General features: G+C 56.9%; 1 protein-coding gene across 5 annotated transcripts in view; it reads right to left on the minus strand.

Moving 5' to 3' along the window:
• Positions 1 to 26,443, minus strand: part of RRBP1 (ribosome binding protein 1) — a 68,785-nt gene that overhangs the window by 6,698 nt on the left and 35,644 nt on the right. For all 5 annotated transcript variants that reach the window (XM_054466516.2, XM_054466514.2, XM_063659391.1 and 2 more), the window contains exons 3-16: positions 22,615 to 22,763; positions 21,319 to 21,441; positions 16,120 to 16,272; positions 15,079 to 15,197; positions 12,992 to 13,145; positions 9,357 to 9,495; positions 7,131 to 7,309; positions 6,975 to 7,009; positions 5,128 to 5,218; positions 4,176 to 4,268; positions 1,421 to 1,513; positions 1,256 to 1,339; positions 1,024 to 1,113; positions 276 to 368 (exon numbers count right to left, since the gene is read on the minus strand). In XM_054466516.2, coding sequence (XP_054322491.1) covers positions 276 to 368; positions 1,024 to 1,113; positions 1,256 to 1,339; positions 1,421 to 1,513; positions 4,176 to 4,268; positions 5,128 to 5,218; positions 6,975 to 7,009; positions 7,131 to 7,309; positions 9,357 to 9,495; positions 12,992 to 13,145; positions 15,079 to 15,197; positions 16,120 to 16,272; positions 21,319 to 21,441; positions 22,615 to 22,763 — 1,595 coding nt within the window. The remainder of the gene's footprint in view (positions 1 to 275; positions 369 to 1,023; positions 1,114 to 1,255; positions 1,340 to 1,420; positions 1,514 to 4,175; positions 4,269 to 5,127; positions 5,219 to 6,974; positions 7,010 to 7,130; positions 7,310 to 9,356; positions 9,496 to 12,991; positions 13,146 to 15,078; positions 15,198 to 16,119; positions 16,273 to 21,318; positions 21,442 to 22,614; positions 22,764 to 26,443) is intronic.

The raw sequence follows: 26,443 nt of genomic DNA on the forward strand, positions 1-26,443 counted from the left end.
GACCCAAGCAGGACCGACCCAACTTAGGAAGCCCCGGGGGTGCCCACTCCGCCCAGCTGGGACGGTCACCCTGGCGCCATCTGGCAGCGTCTTCCTAGGCGGGGGCCTCCTGGAGGACGGACTGAGCTGTCATCCCGCAACTGTGCTTCATAGGGTGTCATGGAAAAGCCCCACCGAGACACATGAGTCTCACAGGTGACAGAGACAATCCTGTCAACTCTCCCCTGGGCTTCACGTGCTCCACGGCGCCGGGAGGCAGGCAGGGCTGCATATACCTTCTGGAGCTCCTCCTCTGCGGCGCCAACCTTGGCCCTCCACACCTGCTCCTCCTCCTCCACGCTCTTCTGCAGGTCTCTGAGCATGCCCTCCTGGGGGGAAACCGAGGTGAGGCAGGGCCCTCTCCCTCCCAGGACCCGCACCACACAACTGCATCTTCCTGTCCCTGCAGCCCTGGTGACCTGCCACGCTCCCCCTGCTGACTTCATGAGCACCAGCATTAGGTGAGGAGGGAAGGCAGCCACTGTCCTGGGAGGGAGGTCCTCTGGCCAGTGGGCCAGTGTGGCTACAGTGCCACGCAAGGAAATGAGGTCTGTGATCTGCACGGGACCACTAGGACGCTTGTTACTGCTGGAGTTTGCCACCAGCACCAAGTGTGTCAGTGGCCCAGGACGAGGAGCACAGGATGGGCTGGCCAGAGAGTGGCAGGGCTGGACCTGGCATTGCTCCTAAGAGTCACAAAGGGGGTTCAATCTGGCAGTCACCAGCTGCTTACCCCGTCCTTCCCTTCCCAGCTTAGAGACCGGCCCCAAACCTTCAACGTGGCCCTCTCTTCCGCTTAGAAACAATGACGACCTCAGAGGGTGCCATCCATTCCCTTTACCATGCAGCCGAAGAACGGGGCCCAGAGTCACAAGGCCAGTGGGCTTTTCCAAAACACCAGGCCACCTCCTGCCCCACAGGCCCTGAAGCTCTCCTTCCCTGCAGCCTCCGGGGATGCCCAGCTGTCAGGTTCCCAGTGCTCACCGTCTCCGCCAGGATGCTGCGGTACTGGTCACACTCGGCCTGCAGCGTGCTCTGCGTCTCCTCGGCCTCCCTCAACTTGGAGGCCAGGTCCTGAGAGAGGGAAGAACAGGTGTTTAGTTAGCCACATGCACAGGTTTTTCTCTTGGCTTCCCGTTGAAATAACTTGGGGCAGCCCCTCTTCCTGGGGACAGGGGAGCCTGACAAGGGACCCTTGCCAGGCAGCCACACTTACTGAGGAGGGCTCCGTGGGAGCTGGCGGGTGCTTCAGCAGCGTGGGGCCTTTCTCTTTGAGATCCTGCAGCCACTCGGTGTAATTCTGCAATGAAACACATTCGGTGAGACCCGGGGACGTTCCCTGAGAACTGTGAGGTCCCCGGGAACCACCCTCCCCTCCTACCTGTTGTGCCAAGACAGAGAGTTCTGGGAGCAGAGCCAGCAGGGCCTCCATGGTCTGCGCCTCAATCAGGCAGAGCTGCTTCTCCGATTCCTCCTGGGGGGTGGATGGTGAAGAGCGGAAGGTGTTCAGCTGCGGAGGTGTGGGGCACCTCCCCAGGTCTTTACTGATATGCCCGGGTCTCTGCCCCAGAAAGGGCACATCCTCAGCTCTTTAGGGAAGCGACAACAATCAAAGGAGAAGATGAGGCTCCATGGGGCTGACTGTAAGCAGAGGGGTTACCCAGCCTGTGTCTGGTCCATTTCAAACAGACTAAGCTCTGATGAAAGGAGGATACTGGGTCAGGCCAAGATGGCAGGTGCCAGCTCCCGGGACATCTCCCAGCAGGGACAGTCTCCACCAGCTCTCACTTCCCGAGCTCTCTGGGCATGTGTACATGTGTGGGGGAATTTGGGGGGGCCCCAGTTGATGTGTGGGAGCCAGGGCAGGAAGACAGGATGGGAGGACACTCATGGCCCCCAATGTTTTGGAATCTAGAGCTGTGATAGGGATGGGGGTGAAGGCAGGGAAGCGGTGCGTCTGCTGGCGGCACCACGGTTAGGGGCTAGTGGCAGCCAGGAAGGGGCTACCCAGAGAGGCTCATCTCCAGCCACCCTGGAGAGGGAGGATCAGCATTCCCCCTCTGCAGAGGGAGAAGCCCACTCAGAGGAGACAGGGACTTTGCACCCTGTGCCATGCTGGGTCGGACACCCCCTCGGTCCTCAACGAAGAGCCAGCGGCCCCCATTCAAAGCACAGCAAAGAAAAGGAAACAAAGGGGGCCCGAGGGAATCACGAAGCAAAGCCTAGGACCACAGTGTCCCCGGGGAGAAAGCTGGGCCCTCCCACACCCCGAGGGGATGGCTTCTGGGGTAACAGCCTGTGTCTGGCCCTGCCACCACCTGGACAGGCCTGGCCTAAGACCCAAGGGAGGCCCCAGGAACTCCACCTGGATCAGAGCTGATGGAGTGTTAACTCCCCCGAGCAGAGTCCTGGAATGTGCATGAAGGATGCTGACCATCGGACACCCAGCCTGAGTGCAGCGCCCTCTGGCCTGACGCACACCTGAGAAGCGGGCCCTTCCTGGCTGGCCAAGTTATCCACAGGTAGGGCCCGAGACCCATGTGGACCCTTGACCTCACGACCACCACTGAGGCCTCTAGTTGTGAGTCAAGGCAAGCTGGAGACCCAGAGGCCACCTTCTATCTGGATGTGTGACCACAATCAAGTCAGGTGACATCTCTGGTCACAGCTTCATTTACCATATAGTAGCCAGACAGTCTCTGAGGTCACTGGGGGCTACAAGGCCAAGATTCTAGGAGTCTAACTATAGCTCTCACAGGGTGGCCTGGGGCCATCCTTCACCTCCTGCCCTAGCTAGTGGTCCTCATCTGATACAACCCTCAGGCTTCCTGGGAGTCACTGCAAAGCTCCTGCCATTGGGGCAGATACTCCCGTGAGGGAGGCTGGGAGGGGAGGCCCTTTCATGAGGTAGAAAAACGTGTGTGACCTCAAAGTGTGGGCGGGGCCTTTAGTTGCAGCTGCTGCTGGCCATGTCCCCTGGCCAGAGCCTCCTCACTGGCTCCTGGACAGCCCAGCACCCCAGAGGCAACCCGTGGGCTCAGACACTGGGAGACGCCTGCACACACCCCACCTGGACAGCATGGAGCACGGGGCCAACTCGGCCTCTGTTCCCTGAGTGCTCGCTGCAAACAATGTCCTCCCCTCTGTGACTTAAAGACTTCTCATGGGACTGGGCGTGGTGGCTCACGCCTGTAATCCCAACACTTTGGGAGGCCAAGGCAGGCAGATCACTTGAGGTCAGGAGTTGGAGACCAACCAGGCCAACATGGCAAAACCCCATCTGTACAAAACATGCAAAACTTAGCCGGGCGTGGTGGTGCACGCCTGTAATCCCAGCTACTTGAGAAGGTGAGGCAGGAGAATCGCTTGAACCCGGGAGGCAGGGGTTGGAGTGACCTGAGATGACGCCACTGCACTCCAGCCTGGGCGACAGAGCAAGATGCCGTCTCAAAAAAAAAAAGTCTCCTCACAGAGCCCCCTGGGCCATGACTTCAGAGGCCCAAGCAGCAGGATTACCCCCAACAAAAGGACACACAACAGAAATAACACCAAAAAAGGTCATAAAGAGTGCAGCCTCGGGCTCACTGCCTCCAGTCCCACCCCAGCAGCTCTGTACCCTCAGCCAGAGAGACCAGCACGGAGAAGCCCATCAAGGGGGCACCCCCATCCCTCTCTCGGAAAGGAGCAAGTGAAGAAGGGAAGGAGAGCAGGGAAGGAGGTGGGAGGGGGAGGTGGATGTAGAGCCGGGGTCTGGTGTGGACTCAGGAGCTCTGAGGCCAAGGCCACTCTGTGTGCACTTAGTGCACTTTGTGCATCCTAGTGCACCCGTGCGTCTGTGTGTCCTAGTGTGTCTGTATGTCCTAGTGCCTCTGTGTCTGTCCTAGTGCCTCTGTGTGTGTGTCCCAGTGCATCTGTATGTCCTAGTGCCTCTGTGTCTGTCCTAGTGCCTCTGTGTGTGTGTCCCAGTGCATCTGTGAGTCCTAGTGCGTCTGTGCGTGCTAGCGCGTCTGTGCGTCCTAGTGCGTCTATGTGTTCCTAGTGCCTCTGTGTGTCCTAGTGCATCTGTAAGTCTTGGTGCATTTGTGCATCCTAGTGCACTCTGCATGGTAGGGGTGTGAGTGTGGTCGGGCTCTGACCTTGGCCTGGGTCAGGGAGTGTAGCTTCTCCTTGCAGGCCTGCTCGGCCGTGGCCAGTGCCTCCATGGCCTTCCAGTTCTTCTCCCGGAGGTCCTGGAGGGGACACAGGTGAAATGTCAGCAGCCTGCGCTGGTCAGTCGCTGACACATCCCCCACGGGCTGCCTAAGCTGGTGTCAGACAGGACAGGGCCCAGAGACCCTCCCTGATGCCACCCTGACCCACAGAAGACCTGCCACGGGACAAAATGCCCTTTCCTTGGCCTATGACCACGGCGCCTGAACACAAGGCCTGGGTGCCATAGCCAGAGGTGGGCAGCATAGCACAGGGTGAAGAGGTGGCGCCCTTTCGATAAAGACACCACTAGCCAAAGGGAGGAGGGAAGGCCAGCCTGTGTCCTCAGAGGGAAGAGGTTCCTGCCACCAAATGGTTAGTGCTGATCCCTTGGGCCAGCTCTGGCGGAGCCTGACACAGGGAAGCCAAGGCCAGGGCCTGCCTTGGGAAGCTGCAGCCTCTGCAGGGAGCCACTGGGCCAGCCAGCAAGCCTGGCTCTGTGAGAAGGGGGACAGGAGGGTGTGGCCGAGGCCACACTGGGACAGCAGGCATGCCACCTGCCGAGCTTCTACACCCCTTCTCCTGGGACCAGGATCCCCACTTAGGGCAACACGTGACTCAGGCCAGGCCAGCGGCACACTGTCCCCACCCCAGGGATGACTCCATGCTTGAGTGAGTGGCGCAGGCTGATCCACAGGCAGTCAGCCCTGGGTCTTTGGCGGAACTCAGGGGTGAGCAGAAGCACCCCCTCCACCCTGGACCCCCACAGCACAATGGGGTGTAGAAACACAAGCTCAGCCCTCCCCTGAGTCTGGGGCGGGTGCCACACAGCAGAACCTTTCCCGGCCCCACCTGTGCTGCTCTGGCCCGTCCGTCCCCACCTGTGCCTGCCGCACTCACATTGTTCTTCACTTTCTGCTGCTCGACGGCCTCCCTGAGCTCGATGGCCTCCTTCTCCAGACCCGACACCTGGGACTCCAGCTCCTTGAGGCTGAAGGGACACAGCGAGGTCACCGCCTAGGCTCTAAGGGGCTACAGCCCCCACAGATCCCACCTGAGGCCCCATCCAGGGAGGAGCACCTTCGAGGCTGAACCATCTGGCCAGGGACGGTCCCCTCTGGCTGCCCCCACCTCACCCAGCATGAGCTCCCAGGGAAGCCTGAGCAGCCCCCAACCCTCTCCCCTCTTCCCCCCATCCAGAGCACTGACCCCAGAGCTGTCACCAGAGTCCCAGTTGGTGACACCGGAGAGTTGGGTCTCCAGGAGAGGTGGAATTGTGACCCTGCCCTCAGAGCTCTCCTGGGGCCCTCACAGCTTTTCCCTCCAATCCCCGCATCATGTGACAGCCTCCGCCGGCAAATCACCGCAAAAGCGCCCCCAAAAGAATGAGACCCCGAGGAAGAGGCGTCAGCAGGCCAGTGGCAAGGACACACCGACAGTCACACCCTTGGCAGCCACTGCCCGAGTTCCAGAATATCTGGGGCTGAATCACTCCTCTCTACTCCAGAGTAGGATGACCCAGCCTACACACAACTTTCAGATCAACTGTTTGAGAAGGAAATAAAAGCACCAATTTCTGACAGACACATCCACATGATGCAAGAAAATTCAAATTGATCCTAACTACAACATGAGTTACTTACCCTAGTAACACGCTGTATGGCCCAAGAATCTGATCTTAAAACACAAGAGCAAAACAACAACCTCTCTACCCCAACAAACACCACCAGAGAAACAAAGTTTGCCCATGCTTTTTGGGAAAGGAAAGTGGACAAGGTTTGGTTGTGGGTCATTCTGGGCCCTCAGGACGGCTGGCTTCCTTTCCCAGTCCCCAAGCCGCAGAGCCCAATGCCAGGGAACACGGGCTGTGGCCTGGGGAGCTGCCTCTGCTGAGAGGCACACAGGGAGGGGCTTCTTTGGTGACGAGGGCCAGGACAAGGGAACTTTATGAACTGATGGCCTAGGACACATCTGACCATGTGCGAGGGAATGCAGGACACCCTCCATGCCTCCCCCACCTGCTGCTGCATGGACCCCTAGCCACGGCAGCCAGGACCTGCCTCCCGAGACTGTGGGCATGTGCTACAGGAGACGAGCCCCAGAAGTGACGGTCACAAGGACTCCGGCCCCTGACTCGAGCCGCCCCACCCAGGTGTTGGCTCCGGCCTTAGCAACAGCAAACAAACATTCCCCGAGCATGGCCTGGCGCTGGTGCTGCTGACACGGACGGAAAACAAGGTCTGGCCAGCAGTGAAGTCACCTCACAGATGGAGGAAAACAACCCTGAGACGCTGCCAGCTCTGCCCCGACGCCTCGAACCTGTGCTCCAGCAGCAAGCCTGGGTTCGCCATTCTGGGTTGTGCAACCATTTTTCCTGTTAGAGTTCCTGATCTCAGCCCTTAAAATCCCTTGCTTGTACACACAGAACCTCTGACCCGTCAGTCCCTTCCCACAGAGAGATGGACGGGTGGATGGACGGACGGCAGGTGGCAGGGGGTGCTCCCACCCCGGCTGAGGCCACTCTGGAACGATGTGATCACGAAGCTCTCTGCAAGGCCGCCTTCTTTCCCACCCAGGCCCGTCCCCTGTCCTCTAAATAACTGGAGGATGGGGGAGGGAAGGGAGCCTCTGAAACGGGCTCTTCTGCAGAGGACCTGAGCACCCTCCTGAAAACCCTGGCCCCCCAAGGGTCTTTGGTCCCCGGGGCTGAGGCTCAAGTGAGCAGGCAGGCTGCTTCCCCTGCTTACCGAGTCTGCTGCTGGTCAGCCTCCGCCTGGCTGGCCTGGAATGAGAGACAAAAGCTTCTTGGTCTCCAGGAGACTCATCTCACCCAGCGGGGCTAGTCCACCCACCTGCTGGATGGAGTTCCCTTTCCTCCCCGTGGCCCCAGGCAGGAGGCTGACCTGGGCGTCCTGGGCGTCCCGCACCTGGCCCGCCTCCAGCAGGGCCTCGATGGAACGGATTCTCTCTGTGAGCTGGGAGTTCTCCGCCCTGGCCTCCTGGAGCTGCCCGTGGAGGCCGCTCAGCTCCTCGCATTTGCTGCGCACCTCCGCCTCGGAGGACTGTAACTTGCTGTGCAGTTCTGGTGCAGAGGAAGGGAAACAAGAGAACTTAAGAGACTGCAAACCCCAGGGGGTGGGGAGGATGCCCTCACTGCTGCCCTCTTAGCACACGTGGGGCACCGAGGGCTTCCTCCTGCCTCCTCTGTGTGTCTGGGGCTCTGAAGACATACTACTGACCACCGGGGCCTCTTGTTAGCTGTTGAAGAAAGCGCCACTCTGGCATCACTTCTGAGAACCGTCGGGGCAGAATGCAATGCTCTCAGGACACTCATGAGAAAATGATAGAGAGCGGAAATGGGCTCCAGCTGAGGCTTTTAAAGATTCAATCTTCTAGAAGACTCTTTTTCTTACTGAGACCAGAAGTTCCTCAGAAAGTGGCTAAGTGGACCCCACTGCCACACCTCCCCCACCTCCCTGGCTGGGTCCCCCCCAACCCCCAAGACCTCTTCACAGTCGAGAAAGGCCAGGGGGGTGACTTTTCTGCCCTGGGCCCCTTTCTCCCCTTGAGGTGTCCTCCTCCTCAGGTGACCTCAGACAGTCCCGTGGGTCTAAGTGTCATCTTCGTGCCTCTGAGGCTGCACTCTCCCCAACCCCAGGCTCTGCCATCTGCCTCTTCTAAATGAAGCTCTAGTTAGGCAACGCAAACCCAACATCCCGACCTCCCAGGACTCCTCATCTTCCTCCCTCACCCACTGCCAAAGCCTACGAGCCCACACCCGCCATCTGTCAAGTTGCCCTCTTCACTAGCACCTCTGCGGCCACCTGGGCCCTGCCCTGTTGCCTTGGGCCTCGACAACTGCAAGGCCTCATCCCTGGTCTCCATGGGCCACTCGTGCCCCTCTGGTCTGTTCTCTACAGTGTCCAGAAGCGCCCGTGAGACCACTTCATCTTCTGCCCCAAGCACTTCTGCCTGTCACACTTTCCGCAGTGCCCAAGCTCCCCAGAGGCAGGGTGACCTGACCTGGCCCTGCGCCGCCACCAGCCTTCTCCTTCCAGCTACACTTGTTAGCCCATTTCTCACACAGGCCAAGTCAATTCATTCCCACCTCCAGGCCCTGTGCTGGCCTCTGCCATGCATCCCCTCCTGCCTCAGAGAGTCTCCAGGACCACGCAATCTAAAGCCACGCCAGCCCTCTGGAGCAGGGGCCGGCAAGCTGGGGCCGTGCCTCCCAACCTCCATTTTTCCAAGTGATATCAATGAAGCTTTCTTTGAACACAGCCAGGCCCCTCTGTTCACTCGGTGTTAAATGGGCACTTTTGCCCACTGTGGCAGAGCTGAACAGTTGTGACAGAGACTGGCCAGAAGCATTCACCATCCATCCCTCACAGAAACAGTTGCCAACCCTGCCCTGAACACAGTCCCTGTGTAGAGGGCCCTGCTGCGCAACCCTGTCCTTGCAGGTGACTCTGCTGTGTAACCCCCAGTCCAGCCCAGCCCGGCACCCACGGCAGTGCTTGGCCTGGGGAGTGGCTCGGGAAGCACCAGTGAGCCAAGGGCCATGGGCCTCTCACTGGCACCTTTCAGCTCCCTTTCTCCAGGGGCTCTCGACCCTCCATCCCTGTCACCCTTTCCATGATCAACTGGAGCAAGGGAACCACAGGCTTGTAAATCCTGCCTGGCCTCCTGGGCTGACTGAGCTGGGAGAGTAGAAAGGCCCAGAACACATATTTAGCTGAGACGCCTCAAGATCTCCCTGGCTCACCCACAGCCACTGCGGACCCAGGCTTGGGAGAGAAGCAGTGCCTTCCGCCCCCATATGCCCTGCTCCCACACACACCAGGCCCTTACAGGCCTTGCCCCCCACTTCTAGCCCCTGTAGGTCCCATCCTCGCAGCTCCACCCCCGCACTTCTGGACTGTGCCTATAGGCTGACTGTGCCCCCCATCAGCCCCCTGACTGGGCATAATCCCCTGTTCTTTGACTTTCTGCGGGGCAGTCAAGGGATCCGTGCTGCCCTCACCCAACAGGCCTAACTCACTTAGTTTTGGCAATGGCAGTGGGGCTGGGCCGGCATGCAGACCTAGCACCCTGCACTGAACCCCCGGCCCCACTGCTGCCGCCCTTACCGGCCATCTGCTGCTGTTGTTCCTGGGCCTTCTCGACATCCGCTCGGAGGCTGGCGTGGCTGCTCTGCGCGTGGCACAGCTCCCGGCTGACCTCGTCCAGGCGCTTCTGCAGGGCCTCCTCACTCTCCCTGTGGGACGCCTGGGGACGGGCAGGGGAGTGGGGCAGTGAGGACGTGGAAGGACCAGGCCCTCAACAGCTCTGCGGTGGAGGCGGACAGATCTCTTTACCCCACCAAAGCCCTGTGCAGTCTCTGGTCCGTGTGGGAAGGAAATGTATCCCTCAAGGCTCTAGAACCCGCACAGGCTTCACTTCGGCCAGAACCCTTTCACAGGGAGAAGGCAGCTGCCAGGGACCCACACTCACTTTCCAGTTCTTTTCTGAGTCCCTATTTTTACATTCTCAAGTGATTCATGAAAACGTGGTTACTGCAAGAGTCCAGAGATACTGATTCAGAGTAAACTAGCGACATTTCCCAATCCAGTCTTTGATTCCTCTCCCAGGGGTGGACAGCTTGGTGGGTCTCCCACCTGCAGCTCCGTACGTTACACACACACACGCACGGTGCACCACTGCGATCACGCTATAGGGCAGTGCTCTTAGTTCTTAATATTAGGTTGAACCACATGAAATTGTCAGTGTTTGACGATTTTTACCTACAAAAATGGCAATTTCACATAGTTCAAAAGTATCTCAGAGACATTTCCTCACTCAGGACAGACAGGCCCACCACACCCTTGTTTAGGAGCCACACAGAGCTTCAATGTTTGCCCAGTTCCCGGCTCAGCATCAGGCAGGCTCTGGCAGTCCCAATCGGTGCTCCACAGGACACCCTCATCTACCTGTAAAGGATTCCCACACGCTGGGGCAGAAGTGCTGGCCAAGGCCCCCATTTAAGCAGCCCTTTGGAGAACTCAGTTCTCCAAAAAGCCCGACCACTGATTACTCATTAACAAGCTTGTGTGAAGGCAGAACCAGGTAAGACGGGTATCAACAGATGACTGCTGTTTGAATAAGAGGCTGTGAGTTATCCCTCGTCAATGCCTTTACCAAGCTGATCCCATCCACAACCGTTTTCATTTTCTTTTAGGGCGATGGCTGCACAACCTGGAGCTGGGGTAACTGCTCAGATGAGCACCATCCGGGCAGAGGCGTGGCAGGAGCCAGTGAAGCCATCACCAAGGAGGTGGCCACTAGGCCGTGGTTCACGTGTACCGTGCAGTGAAAACTGCGGGCAGCTTTAGGATGGGCAGTGCTTTCTGCATTAGAACGTAGCAGGGTATTACTCAATTCCAACTCACAGGGAGGAAACGAAAGAAAGGAGTGACTGCAAGCTGCTCCCAGAACGCACACCTGCTTCTCCTCTGCCAGGCGTCCCGGGCAGCAGCCTGCCTTGCACCCACCGGCTCCAACACCCTCACACCTCTGCCTCGACCAGGATACATAGGGCAGGGTCATTGCACGACTGGAAGAAAACACACCAGCTGCTGCTGCTTTTTTTCTTTAAGAAAAGGGACTCCAGCTCAGACTGCAGGGAGACTGACCGCACATGTTCTTCCGTTTGTTACTAACATTGATTAGACCTCTGATTCCAGCAACAAGCAAACAAAAACCCACCCACCTTCGGGAACCCCAAACTTAATATCTTTCATGGAAACCACGGACCTCCATCTTAAGCCCTGAGATGACAACTGTCTTTGCCTTGAAGAGAATGTTGTTAGCACAGCCAACCACACTGAACAATTTCAGAAGCGGGTCCCATGGCTGGGCAGGCCAGCTGGGGACTTTCATAAGACCCTCCTGGATTTCTAAAATTCAGTTCTTTTAGAAGGATGTCATCAGCACCTTCAATGGGTACTTTCTTCCAAGCAGACCTCAAGAGGCCATCTGGGGAGAGACAGGCAATGAGGGGCAGGGCATCTCCCTGATGCCAGTGCTCCAGGACCAAAGGTCAGGACAGGCCACCCCCGCCCTCATTCCTGCAGAGCTGGCTGGCAGTGAAGGGGCCTCAGGTGAAGGAAGGGCAGTCACAATATGGAAAGAGCCCCATTTTCACCTCAGCAAAAAAGAGACACTTTCTACAACCTCATCCGCCAGTCTGACTTGGAGATAACTTGAATGACATTTTGCAGAGTTCACACTGAGCTCTTTTTCTGAAAAGCACTGATCTAGTCCTAGGCACTCCAGGTGTAATAGCATGGTTAACTCCCACAGTCAGCTTGCAGGACAGCTCCTACTATCCTGCCCATAGTACAGATGGGGAAACTGAGGCTCCGAAATAACTTGCTAGGAGGTGGCAGAGCCAGGACCTGAACCCGACAGCTGGCGCCAAAGGCCTCACTGTCAATCACAGACTTGACAAGCACAGAATCTTTGGTGTCAGACTGGAGAGCAGGGAATCCTCTGCCCAGCCCCAGGCTGTGGACAAGGACCCTGAGTCTGGAGAGGACAGGAGATACTGGGAGCCTGTGGGCCCTGGCTAGATCCTTCGTAGGAATGACACGTGATGGTGACAAACCAAGCCCAGTTCCAGGCCCAGATGGACCACAACTGTCCGGGAGCCTTTAAAACACAACCATGGGCAGGCCCACCCCACAGCTTCTCAACTCCCTGTTCTGAGTGGGTCTGCTTCACATGGAAAACACCAAATTATCCATCTCAATTCCACCCCAATTCAGACTGTTTCTTTGTCCACATTCTCTTTTAGTCCTTGCACACGCTCAAACATCACTCTTAAAATTTCGTGTCTGTTCTAGTTCCTTCCAAGAGGCAGCACTAATGCCCCTACGCACTACAGCCTGGTTTCAATGATGGGACCGAAAAAGGGCCCTAAGCCCCTGGGGTCTCCCCATTATCCAGAAAAGTTAAACCCAAGTGGGCATGACATCAAGGTGCCTCATGCCTTGGGTAACAGCCCTATGCGGGGTCCACCTGCCCAACACAGGCCAGCAGAGGGATGGGAACTCATCAGGCAAGGCCTCTGGGCTGGGAAAACACGCTGCATGCTGCCCGTGTCCCCCTGGGGACAGGGGGACAATCTTCCTCCCTCTGAAGGAGAACAGGCACCCTCCCAGGAAAACAGGCCTCAAGGCCACACCCAGAGGCTGAGAAAGAAGAAACCCCAACTGGCCTTGAAGCCAGAGGCTGCGTCCACAGCCTGTGGGCTCAGCTGGCTGCTCCAGAGCTGCAATACCACAGTGGGGGCAAGTATGGGAGGAAAAACACAGCTCCAGAGCAAGACTCGGGGTTCAAATTCTGCTTCTGCCATGTCCTGGCTGGGTGAACTTGAGGTAGTTGCTGAACTTCTCTGCACCTCAAACTCCCTTATGGGTAAAAATGCAGACACTACCAGTGCCTAACTCATAGGGTTACAAGGAAAAGTGGCTGAGTTAATGCTTGAAAATGCTCAGAACAGTGCTTAGCACACAAAAAGCTTCTGCTTGATGCCAGCTGTAACTACTACCAAGGAGACTAAGGTGAAGAGTTTGAGCCCCAGCCTGCAGACACCATCATCTGTCCCAGTCAAGGCTAGAAATGGGTGCCCAGTGTGGCACAGCCAGCCTGGGCCCATCCCCGCTATGCAGACAGGCTTGCTAGGCAGTAAAAAGGCACTGAGGTGGCCACTGCCCCGACTCACCTGCAGCTGCAGGACCTGCTTCTCGAAGGCAGCCGCCTTGGCTTCCAGAGCTTTCTGCTGCTGCTCATCTTGCCGCGCAGCCTCTGACTTCTCTACCAGCTCTTTGCTGACCTTGCTGAGTTCCTGCCGGAGCTTGGCCAGCTCTGCGTTCTGCCTGCAAGACAGTCACCAGCCCAACTAATGGAAAGAAAAGGGTGATGAGATCGGTGGTCCAAGCCCTCCCTCCAGGACTCCAGCTCTCTTGTAAGCAAGCAGTTGCCCAAGTCTTGAAGCCATTACCAAAGACACTTTTCCATTATCAGCTGTGTGGGGTTCGGCATGTGTTTTGTCGAAGACACTGTTTTACCCATATAGTGCAAGAACCAGAGACAGCATAGAGCAAATGTGCACTAAAGCATCCCAGGGAGCCCCTCCCAGAAACAGCCAGAAATTTACAGAAAACAGCAACACAGTTCTGGGTGCAAACCAGCCCTGAGATGAAGATCCACCCGCCTTGACCCCTGTAGGCCTGTGGGCAACAGCCCATGGAGTCCACGCGCCCCCTCACTGGCCAGCTGGACCAGGGCCAGGCTGGGGAGGCTGCCCAAAGCCAGAGCCTGAGGTGCTTACAAAACAGACCCTTCAGGACTGCACTTCAAAAGCTGGGTCTCAGGAGCTGGGAGGAATGTTCCGGAGTTACAGAAGGAGACAAAGGAAAAGGGGGCAGCTGGAGGCCTGCCTTTCCAGCGTGCGGCATGTGATCAGGATGCCACTCCCTCACTAGCAGACGCTGCCCCAAGGCCAAGGACTGACTGTCCAGCCAAGGGACCCCACCAGACAAGACTGTCCCAAACCCTGGGACGCAGCGCCAGGCCAGGCGGAGCTGGGAAACCGGGCTGAGGCTAGCTTTGCTCTGCTGCCTGCGGGGTGGCGGGTCCCACCTCTCTGACTTGGGGGCTGCCTCGTCTGTGCTGGGGAGGCCACACCAAAGCCCACTGTAGGGCCATCAGCTCCATGCTTCACAAGGCCAAGATTCAAGCGACCTGGGAGGGAGGCGGAAGGTCGTGTGGTGCCCTCAAGATGGACTGGGAGCTCTGAAGTGGGCCTGGGAAAACATATCCCGCTGCTGAGAGCCACCCACCAGCCAGAGCTTCTGGACTGGCAGGGCCACTGCCTCAGCGTGACAAGTCTCCTGGCTTTAGAGCCTTACCCAATAAGAAGGCCACAGCAGATCCTATGTGGGGAGATGCCAGAGAATTTCTCAGTCCCCACATTTGCCTTCTGCTGTGGCTTTTGAGGAAACAGCAGCCACAAACCTCCAACCAGCCGATGGCTCAGGAAGGGGACCCAGAGGGGACAGGCAGAGGAGAAGGCAGCTGCTGGATCTCACTCCACGTCAGAGGGAGCCACAGTCAAAACACACTTGGCCCGGCTCCCCTCCCTGTCCAGATCCCATACTGGACTTCCCCTGACCTGACTCCCAGCACAAGGACTAAGGGTGCCGGCGTGCTCTGCTGTGGTCAGCCCCTGCCTTGGTGAGAGCAGAGGCTTTGGGGATAACACAGAGCTCTGCCAAGTCCCTGCAGGACACTTCGGACCAGAGAAGGCAAAGAAACGTGCAACTAAAGACACTGCAGTGGGTTTCTCGAGGACCGCCACTGAGGGTGTAATGCTCAAATCAGGGAAGCAGAAGTGCAGCTGTACTTAACTCCAGAGGGGAAGCGCACCCTCCGGCCCACTTGCTGTGGGCTGCAGTGCTTCAGCAACTCAGAGACAACACTGAGATGAGAACCTGCTAGGCAGGTGGGGCCTGCGTGCTGGAAACCCTCCCTAGTACCAGTGCATCTGAAGCAAGGGTGTTGCAGAGCAGGAGGCTGTGCTCCAGGGCACAGTCGAGGCCCACCACCAGCCACCGCAGGGACGCTGGGCCACCTGTTAGAAGACTCAGGGGCCCAGAACCCAGACGGGAGATGGAAGGTCAGGACGGCTCCGCACACATGTAGGGCCCATGCCTGGCTCTTGTACCAGCTGCCCGGGCCGCAGCCTCGTGAAGCCTTCCTTGCTCCAGAGCCCTTGCGGAGGTGCTGAGGCAGGAAAGCTCAGCTTACTTGCTCTCCACCTGGCTCGTGGCCTGGTTCAAGGCATCCCGCAGGATGGAGTTCTCCTGCTGCAGGCGGGCCAGCTGCGTGTTGGGGCCATTCTCCAGCTGCTCCTGAAGAGTCCGGATCTGGAAAGTCACGGGCAAGGGCATCAGAGGCAGCTCGGCCTCACACACAGAACTGACTTCTGAGCCGTGGTTAGTGAAGACACAGCCCACAAAAGAAAACCCCCAAAAGCCTCCACCCTTTCCATGTGGAAGTTAAGAGGATCCCATAAAACAAGAGGCCTGAAAATTGCGAGGCTTAAGCGGCCAAGCATGACCCCCACACCCAGCGACACCTCTCTCCTTCCTCACTGCTCATGGCCTGCCCAAGGCTGAACACTCAGCCCAGGGTCTCTGACACGCGCCATGAACATCTGCCTCCAAGGTCACGTGGTTGACTGTTCTAAGACAAAGTACACGGCCACCGCCTCTAACCCCCGAGGAAGCCTCGATTCCTGCCCTCTGACCTCCGGCACGTCCTGAGACATGCAGCAGGGAGGAGGTCGCAGCCCACTATGAGCAGGGTGCAGGCTTCAGACTTTGACTACAGGGCCGGTCTGGGCAGCCGCCCAGTGCTGGCCTGGAGCCCCATGCTGGAGCTGTGTGCTTTTCAGGCCTCTGGTATTATGGGATCCTCCCAACCACGTGGAAAGAAGATAGAGCCAGCGTTTCTCCAGGTTCACATGAAGGGTGAGAACTTCACAGACACCCAGGAGGTACGGAAACAGGGCTGGTCATCTGAGACTAGGCTCTTTTGAAGAGTGTTCTTTAAAAGGTATTTCATACCTCCCTGGCTTTTAACATTATACACACACTTGGGCTGCCAGACCCTGTCCAGCCAAATGCAAAAGCCCCTGGACCCCTAAACCTGACCAGACCTTACAGACCCCTGTGGGCATCCTTAACCCCCTCCTCATGCTTTGCCCTTTGGGCCTCTCTGGCTCCCTCCGTCCTGGACCGGGACCGGGTCCTGTCCCTTCCCATGCCCCCGCCAGCCACTACCCACCTTGCCCTGCAGCTGCTGCACCTCCTTCACGTGCTCCCGGTAGCTGGCCTGCATGCGCGCCTGCACAGCCGTGATCTCCTGCTCCCGGGCCACCAGCTGCTTTTTCACTTTGGCCTCCCCGGCTGCTGCTTTGGCCTTTTCCGCTGCCATCTCCTGAGAGGAAAGTAGCAGAGAGAGGGGCCGGTAAGCCTTGCAGGGCAGGAGCCTATCAGAAGGGAGCAAGAGCATCATCCGGGCTGGGAGGCTGGAGAGCAGAGCACAGACCCCTCCTGCTGGCCGGGTTCTCAGCTAGACTCAAGCCAGTAGCAGCGGGAACGATGACAGACAACAAGGGATCCCTGGAAACCCTGCTGGCCCTGGCCGGTTGTGGGCTCAACGTCAGGCCTTGGCCACAGTGGAGGTGGCAGATGCAGCAGGAACAGCAGAGACACACGGTGCTGTCCTTGGCTCTCCAGGGCACTGGCTCGGCCCTGCTGTGATGACAACACCCCGGCTTGAAGAGTCACCAATATCCAGGCCCCTGGGACACCTACTTCTACTCAAGTGCCTTCGTCAGGACTGAAAGGCGGCAAGCCCTGATGGCTAGGGTGGGGGTGGGGCCAGCTGCCAGTTCCGCCGTGGCTGGGGGTAGGGCATGGGTCTCTGCAGGCAGTCGCTCTGTCCTCCACCCAGGGGGACATCGGCTCCGATCAGTGCCAGATACCCACAAGTGAACATGGATGCCGAGTCTGGGCGGTCTGGCGTCTCCAGCAGGGACAGAGCAGGATGGGAAGGCTGGCCATGGTCTGTGTCATCCCAGAGGGATGGCCTCAACCAGAAGCCACAGGGAGGCAGGGTGACAATTCAAGGAATGGTTGACACAATGAGCCCCTGAGGTGGGGGTGTTCCCTGTCTAGCAGGCCTGGACAGACCAGCACTGATGTGATGTGAATACATACCATAAACACAGCAGGCCTGGGTGACCAGGGCACAAGCGTCCCACGAGCGTCAAGGCTGCTACGTGGGAGGGCAGTGGGCCAGGAGTGGGGAAGTCCGCCACCTCCCCAGACCAGGACTGTAGGGAGGCCTGTCCCAAAGGTACCTCTTGCCTAAGATGGGAAAGAACCCTGAAGAGGAGCCACTGGGTGCTGGTGCTGTTACGTGCTCCTGGTACTCTCTGGGACCTCCTGGGACCCTTGGCCTCATTTTTCAAAGACAATCATCTTTTTGGCTCTGCCCAGGGTGAGAGGCCCACAGGAGCCTGCAGGTCTGCTTCACTGATTAGCTACAGAAGTGGGGGGCACAGCTGACACTGTGCCCCAGCACTGTCCCATTTAATTTTCTCTGGAAGACAAGGATTACAATCCCCATTCAAGCTGAGGTCACAGAGCCTTGGAGAGGACACACTTGTCCAAGGTTGGGGAGCAGCTCTAAGAGGCAGAGGTGGGGCCCAAACCTAGGACTGTACAAGACCCAGGGGTTCCCAGAAAGGGGAGGAATGAGGACGCCTGCCCTTCTGTGTGGGCTGGGAAGCCCCTGGGGAAAGGGAGGACAGCTCAGCGGTGATTCCAGGACCCCTCCGCGCTTCCTCCTCTAACACACGTGGCCCCACCGGCTCACTGCTGGCAGACGGGTGTGGTGGGGATGGCTGGAAGCCTCCAAACACCAGCAGAGAGGAGCCCGCTCTCTTTGCTGAGTTTCCCACACAACAGCCCTTCCAAGTAGATGGTCCAGCCTTGTGAAGAAACCAAAGCTCAGGGAGACCAGGCATTCCCACAGCCACATGGATGGCTGGTTGGGAAGCCACACTCGGGTCATTCTCAGCCCTCCTCTGCCACCTGGAGACACCCTTCCCAGCCCTGGGCAGGCCTCGTGCAGTTCCAAGGTCCACCCCGCTCAGGGTCTGCAGACCCCTATTCTCCTGGGGGTCAGGGTCCCAAGGCCGCCAGGATTCAATGGGATCTTCCCCCTCCTTTGCCTCTAGGCTTTTTAAAGAGCAGAGAAAAGTCACTTGTCCTCAGTGCAGCTGTTTAGCTCTCTATGGTTTCTTTTTCTTCAAAGAGCTCAGAGTCCCAGGGTTCCTTCTGCTTGTCAAACTCTTAATTCAGCTGCAAGAGTCAGATTTATTTTCTTGAAAAGCATTCCTGACGGTGGTGGGGGGTTCCGGCGCACAAGAAGACAAGGCTTGGCACCATCACTAGCATCGGCTCAGAAGTGACCCTCTGTCCCTACTTCTTCCGGGCGCTGTTCCCTAGGAGTAGTGGGGCCCCTCATGGTGTAAGCTTCGAGGACTGTAGAGAGCCCTCCAACCTGCTTCCCCAGCCAAGCAAGGAAGCAACCTCCACCAAGAAGGCCTGGTAACAGGAACTCCTCCCGTGACCCCACCCCCAGGTAAACCCTCTGAGGGTCCCAGAGGGCCTTGGGGCTCCTTTTGTTTCACAGCCCCGTCTCCTTCTGGGCCCTAAAGCCAGAACATGGGACCAAGCCCAGGACGGGGCCAGTCTGAGGCGTGGCTTCAGGACAGAGGTTCTGGTGCCCAGGAACATGACAGCTGGAATGTTTTTCCAGAAGGTTGTGCCTTCTTGGTTACATCACTGGAGCTCTGCCTGGACTCCTCAAACCCCCCAAAGATTCTCGGACAGCCAGGACAGAGTTCTCAAGGGCGTCTGAGCCCATCAACTCCTGCAGACAGTGTGTGGACTGGTCCTTGAACCCAACTCTACTGGGACTTTGCATATTTAGGAGACCTGGATACAGCAGATGATCCAAATTTTCTTTCTCAATGTGTCCAGATCATGCCTTCAGCATCAGACCCCAAGAAACAGAATTAATGAAAACCCTTTTCAACCATAAAAACTTCTCTACAAGGACAAAGAAAACATGTCGAAGGGACTAGAACAAGAAACATAGGTTCCATCTATCTCCCCAGCTCCTAAGGGGGATTAAGGTAAGAGGAATTGCCACACTCTCTGGAATTTACTGTCTCGTAACATTTCCCTCAGCAGTACTGGGCAGTTGCAGTGTTACCGTAAGAATGAGGTAAACGGGCCAGGGAGGGTGGCTCACGGCTGCAATCCCAGCACTTTGGGAGGCCGAGGTAGGCGGATCACCTGAGGTCGGGAGTTCGAGACCAGCCCGACAAACATGGAGAAACCCCGTCTCTACTAAAAATACAAAATTAGCCGGGTATGGTGGCGCTTGCCTGTAATCCCAGCTACTCGGGAGGCTGAGACAGGAGAATCGCTTGAACCCGGGAGGCGGAGGTTGCAGTGAGCCAAGATCGTGCCATTGCACTCCAGCCTGGGCAATGACAATGAAACTCCAGTCTCAAAAAAATAAAAAGAATAAGGTAAACACATCGGCTCTGCTCAGGACTCTCAACAGAGAGCACGAGCACAGGGAAGAGAAATGGCCAAAGGCATCGACTACAAACATTTAACTATTACAAGAAGACAATGTAAAATACTCAGAAATGCTTCCAGGCTTCCCCTCGGCTGCGAGGTGGCCTGGCCCTCGGTGGCCACTTGTTCACTGGTGGCTTGCTAGGCTGAGCCAGGCGAGACAACCCGAGTGCATCTGCGCCGCCAGGCTTGAGGTCTGACAGGAGCCAGATGCAGCCAGGTGATGCCTAACTGTACCAATGACCTCTGTGCAGAATAGGAACATGGGAGCTCCAGAAGGCTCCTGAGGGAGGGAAACCAAATTGAGTCTTCCAGAGTAAGAAGACAATGTCCAGACGCCCAAGCACGGCAGGGCAGTAGAGGCCAAGGGAAGAGCAAGAGGAGAGCCCCCGGGGAGCCACAAAAGGGCACAGCATGTCTGGGCACAGGTAGGGAAAGGCAAGAGGTGAGGCCAGAGGCAGGGTGAGTGGCTGAGCTGGGGCTTGGGGGGCAGACTAAGGTCTGAAGATTAGGAGCCTCTGGCAGAGCTTGATGGGGGTCCTCACAGATTAGCATTTGGGAGCCCAACAGGACCTCTTCGGGCTTAGGGAGCAGAGCGTGGGTGGGAGGGAGGCCATGCACCGTTAACCTTCTCCTCACCTAAGAGGCAAGGCCGGTGGCCTCCGAGGAGGCTGGGTACTGAATGAGGACCACAGGCTGCCCTGAGCATGCAGCCAGGGAGATATTGTACCACCCCAACAGGGTGGAGGGCAGCATCGAAGAGCGGCCATCTAAGGTGTGTCTTCTGGTCCTGCCCGTCCCCCACCCAGTGAACTTCCATCTGGCTCAGAGCTGTGACCCTGAATTTGTGACAAAAAGTAAGGCTACCTTACTTCCAGTTCTTTGTGCTCGAGCAGACAAAGGCACCTGGAGGAAGGGCTGTAGCCCAGACACTGTCGGACAGTCCACCATCCAGGCCCCTCCATGCGCCCGCTGCCCAGGACGGAGAAGGCAGGGAGGCAGGAAGAGGGCAAGGGCAAGCCTGCGGTGCTGCATGGGGCAAAGACGGCTTTCAACAGGGCCTGACCAGTCCCAGAGGGCCAGGGGGCCCCTCACCCTGCCCTTCCCCGAGGAAGGCTGGGGCACCAGGGCCCACCCTCAGAAGCAGAGAGGTGGGGAAAGACCCCGGTGAATTCTGCAGTGGGAAGAACAGCCCCTATTGCCATGGATCCCAACGCAATCTCAACGTGCCATCAGCCCTGTCCTACGGCAGCACCAACCCACCACCGATTGCTGTTCAGAGTGCAAATGCTACCTGCCACGCCATCCACTGATGCGGGGAGCCAAGGTTTCCCTGCACATCCCTCCTCTGACATCAGAAAAAGGGAGAAGAGCAGCCCCTCCAGTCTCCTCCCCACAAGGTTTTGCATAATTCTCAAGAAAACCACCTTGAATCTACTGTGGCCACCCTCCTTTCCAGGCACAGCCCCTAGAAAGCGGGCCTGTGACTGCAGGACCTGTCTAGTGAAAGCCAGATCTGGTCCATCCCCATTACAAACTGATGCTGCTTAACTTCCAAACCCTTGCTTCACTTCCCTGCGTTCTTACAGCCACGAAGGAAGCCACCACGCCGTAGAGCCACGAGCACTGCCAAGGGTGAGCCGCCGGCCCTCGGCTCTTTAGGCAGCAGATAAGCGGCAGTCCCCACTCAGCGGCCTGACAGCCAGCTACGTTCCAGGCAGGCCCCAGCATCTCGGAGCCCGGGATCCACCGTGGATGGGGCGGGGATCCTCTGAGGATGGGAGAGGACAAGCCATCTCTGAGCCCACTCAGGCTGTACCTTGTTGAGCTCCCTCAGTTTGCTCTTGGCGACAGCCGCATCTTCCTGTTCTGTGGCCAGCAGTTTTTCCTTCTCTTCCAGCTGGCGTTTCAGAATCGCCACAGGGTCACCCTTCTGAGTGGCCTAGAAGTACCCAGAGATGCGTTAACAGAGGGGACAAACAGGACTTGGCTCATCCCCCGACCCCGGACAAGAGCAGAGGCCTGAGGGCTTGATGAAGTGGAGCAGGGGCTTCGAGTCAAGGGTTCCACTGGGACTCCAGATACTTGTGGGGAAAGGCAGCCCCCTGCCTCAGCCATCAGCCTGCCAGGGCCCCCCTGACCCAGTGTGTGTTGGGACTCTCAAGGCCAAAGGCTTTGGATCCCTGGAGTGGCATTTAGGAGTGTGGTGTTGCCAGCTCCTCTGAGGGGCAGCTGGCCACCATTTCTGGCTTGGAGCCTACCCGAGCCGGGCATGCAGCCCGTAGGCCTCTGGCTGCAGTATGGGGGCCGGGTACTCTGGGGACAGTGACCTGAGCAAAGCCAGGCCTCTCCCTGGTCATCTGAATCTCCTATGGCCACTCATACCCAGTAGAGCCCCCAGTGATGAGTGACAAGCTCTCGGCGCCACTGAGACCGTGCAGGATGTGTATGGCCAGGAAGGGAGTGACCCCACTGGCCTCAGGGCACACCTGAGCATCTCTAACCACTAAATTCTCCAGCAACGTTACCCTGAACTCTGACTCCAGTGAAGGAATGTGCCACGCAGCACTTCTTGGGGACAGCTCTTGGCCAGAGGCATGAGATAGCTCAGAGCTCTTAGCCTCTGAACCTGCCCCTGGCAGCACAACGGAAACCGGGGCGCTTCTGGGCTGGGAAACCTCACAGGGCCCCACACAGTGTGTCCCTATACCTTCCTTTCTGCACCCTGAGCTGTGGCCACAAACTGGCTAGGCCCCAGCTCCCTGGATCCCATCCCCTGCCAATACAGAGCCCTGCCCCAGCCCTAACCATCTCAGGAGCCGGGCCGTGGGTGGCTTGACAGAAGCCAAGGCACCTGCGAGTGATCCCTTGGGGTGGCAGAATTCTGCCAGGAAAGAGAAGTGGAGGCTGTTCTATGAATGTCCTCTCTGTGGCGTGGCAGGGTGCGTGTGGCCATCCTGACGGGCATCTCGGGTGGTGGGAGGCATGGGGCCCCAGAACCCAGGTAACCACTGCAACTCAGTGGCCCCTGAGGGGGAGAGGCAGAGGGAAGGACGTAACTGCCCTAGCCAGCTGCAGTGGCCTCTGAGCATGGCCAGCAGGAGGGTGGGCCCACCTTGTGCCAGGTGTCCTGAATGATGCCAGCCTTCTCAGACAGGATCTCGATGAGCCGCTGGGCCTCGCCCTCGTTGAACACCATGCTCCCAACCGTGGAGACCAGCGTCTTGTAGGGGAGGTAGAGAGGGCCGTCGGCATCTGGGGGCCCTGTGCAGCAAGAGGGAAAGAGCTGAGACTTAGGCCCATACGCCACAACACACGTGGCCACAAAGCCCATCACACCAAGAAGGTTCCGGTCATAGCCAAGAAGAGCTCTCCGACTGCCTGGGGTCAGCAGGCTGAGCGTGGCGAGTCTGCTCCAGTGTCTCCTGCTCTTTCAGGACACTGAGAAACTAACTCAACAATGGGTCCCTGCGCCGTCCTAACTCGCCCATAGGAAGTCCCAGCCTAGGGTGGAAGTAGAGCTCCTCTTTTTTTTTTTTCTACCATCAAGATGGCCTGCAACAAAATTAAGCAAGGTGTACTTTTCCCATAGGCTTTTCTCCCTTCCTTTTTTTCTCGCAAATGCACTGGTCCTGTTCTCAACCTGCATGGCTCACCACGGTTCTCCCCACTGGCAGTGACTGAGCCCCGTGGCCTTGTGGGACCTGACTGGACAGCGAATCCACCGTCCACCACACACAGACACCCAGAGCCACACTCCTGCAGCCACAGGAGGAGCACAGAAGGCAAGGAGAGGCTGCTTCCACACATCAGTGCAAACCCTATTTCTAGCTCCCTGGATGAAGCTTAGGCAGCGACAGGGTTTGGGAGAGGGAAGGCTGGCTGGGTTCTTATAGAAAGGGCCTGTCCACTCGCCAGTCCATGAGTGACTGCCTGGAGGACAGGAAGCCATCTGCCAACAACCGTCACTTCTGAAAAACTAAAACTGCCGACACCCCCCCACTCCCCACACACACGGTTTTGCTCTCATTGGGGCTTGAATGCAGCCTTGGAAGCAAGAAAGGGTGAACCAAGATGCCACGCCTGAGTGCCTGGACTGTTCCACAGCTGAATGACAGCACTAAAAATGAGCCAAATCAGAGAGCGGACCGGCCTACAGCAGCCCCCTCAGCTGAGCCCACCTTGGAAGGACAAAGGAGAGGGCTGGTTTCCATAGCAACCCTCAATTCTCTGGCTTGTCACAATATTTTCACTTACTAGTCATAATATTTTCATTACAAGTCAAAGCATTTGCCACGATACCTTAATGAGGGGAACGTGGGATGTGGGCGAGCTGGTTGCTATGAGCACCTTTATTTTATAACTTCTTACCCTGGTGAGGCTCGGGAGTTTAAAAATAACCATGTTGACACCAAAGGCCTAAGAGGTCATGGGTACCACGAAAACGGGTCCTGGCGAAAGCATGCCCCTTCAACCTTCTTTTTACTGAAATACGTGTATGTATATAAAGTAATTTTAATGCACACACAAGAGAAAATTCTAACCCAAAAGCCAAAAGAAAATAAAAACATGCATGGCTCACTCTTGGGAGAAACCCCCGTGTTAGTTCACATTTCGGTTCCCAGCCTTCCTGTCTTCCCCCTCAGCCTGCAGGTGCGTGTCTACTGCCAGCACTTTCCAGGAGACAGAGGCCACTTGTTTCAAAGACACCTCTGTAGTTAGACTGGGCAGGGCAGCTGCTTCAGCCGGCGTCTAGCTGCTGGCTGCAAAGACATTTCCCCCTCCTGACTCAGAAGAGTCTCCTGCGCCGTCTGATGTGCTGGGTACCAGCCACGTGTCGCTACTGGGCACCTGCAACGTGGCTGGCCTGACTTGAGATGTGCTACGAGTGGAAAGTACACGTGGAATTTAGAAGATTTGGTATAAAAAAAAAAAAGAATGTGAAGTATCTGTAATAATTTTATATATGGATTGTATGTTGAAATAACATTTTGGATAAACTGGGTCAAATAAAATGTATCATTGACATTCAGTCCATTTGTTTCTTGCTTGCCTTTTTAAATGTGGCTAAGGACATTTACATCACATCCATGGCTCACACGTGTGTGGCTCACATTCTGTTTCTCCTGGACTGGCTGGCCTATTCCTTTCCAGAACCGGGGACCCCCAAAGCGCCCCCTGCTGAATTCCTGGCAGCCCCTGGTCCTACAGAGGTTCCAGAGTGACCCAAGAGCTCTGGCCTCTCTTGAACTCTCTCCTTAAAGACCACCCTTCCAGGCCCCACAGCCCCTACTGCACTGCCAGGTGGGGAAACATCTGGATAAGGCAGTTGGAGAGCATGCGCTCTAGGACGCCGCTTCCTGTACAGGGGTCAGCGTGGCCACATGCTCACCCACCGCAGGCTCAGTCCACAGAGTGCTCCCGAGAGTGTTCTCGGAGCGGCATTCTCATAAATCTTTATTAAAACTTTCTAATGTAATTCCATTCTATTAGATATTTTAACAGAAAAATAAAAACTTGCAACAAGTGAAACAAACGCAAAGCTGCATACAGCAAAATTTAAGGCTCTCTTCTGCTATCCTTCATGGCCCCCCAGAAACTTCCACAGCCTTTGCCACACTCATACAAACACTACCTTTTATACTATTTTTAGAGAGGTATAACTTTACAAAACATTTTTCATTAAATCTTTTAGGTAAACACTGTGCTGTCTCAATTGTCCCCAAATCAAGGGCAGCACAACTGAAAGAAAAAAGGAAAGCCCTCGGAAGCAGAGGCAGGATTTCTGGGCCTCCAGATGAGTTGCATTTAAATAACGTACTAACGGGAGCCTAAGGCGTGCCCGGCACATCACTTAGGGCTCCAGCAAATACTTGAAGACACCAGTAATCTTCCGAATTGTGAAATCTTAACGCACTAAACTAAGTCTGTCAGACTCAACACCTAGTCTGTGAAATCACAGACTTCAAAAGGCCCAGGGTGCAGTGAATGCTGGAACAGCTCAGCTCACTGAGGGCTTGCTCCTGTGGCTAATGCTTTTTTTGCTCATCTTGGTGGGTCTGAAATACCAGGAAGGGACAGGCCAGGAGGCCTGGGGAGTGACCAGGGAGCAGGAGACCCAAGAGTAGAGACGCAGGCCAGTGTCTCACTTTGATGGATAATCCAGACCTCTGACTGGCAGGGGACACAGCAACACCCCAGGGGCCAGGCCCTGCAGGAATGGGACAGGTACCGTGACAAATAACCACACAGGCCTGGGCTCAGGGGGGTGGCCTCTCCTGAGCTGGGTGGCCCTGGGCACGGCACTTCACCTCCAGGTGATGGCTGCAATGGGGGAATCTGAGCCAGAACCCTCAGAGCCACAGGCCTGCCCAAGAGCCTGGAAACGAGATTTTTAAGTGCTATCGTCTCATCTTTACTGCTAACTCAATAAAAAATAAATAAATGAATGAAACCACTGTATAGATGAACAAACACATCTGTGGGCCACGTCCAGTCTGCAGGTCACCTCTGTCCTTGGGCAGTGGGGCACCAAGGTCAGAGCAAGGCCTCTGGGACCAGGTGGCCTGGGGTCGAATCCCAGCTCAGCTCCTTCCCACCTGTGTCCTTGGACAAGTGGCTTAACCTTCCTTTGCTTCTGTTTCCTTGCCTACAAAATGGGGATGATCATTGTTCCCCTCACAGCATGGCTGGAAAGAGTAAGTTGCAACATGCTTGGAACCGTGCCTGGCGCAGGGTAGCGCACAGCAAAATAAATCAGCATGGCCGGCCTTCAAGCAGCTCACAGCAGCTCAGATAACGTACCTCACAGCCCAAATTTCAAAACGACTCTCCCTTCTGCGACCACGCTGGGAGGCTCAGGCACCTAAAATTAAACTCATCTGGCAAAGAAGCACTTAGTGTTCTCTCTCACTGTCAACTGTGGCGTCCTTGGATGAGGCTTT

The sequence above is a fragment of the Pongo pygmaeus genome, chromosome 21 (assembly GCF_028885625.2).
Source record: "Pongo pygmaeus isolate AG05252 chromosome 21, NHGRI_mPonPyg2-v2.0_pri, whole genome shotgun sequence".
Lineage (NCBI taxonomy): Eukaryota > Metazoa > Chordata > Mammalia > Primates > Hominidae > Pongo > Pongo pygmaeus.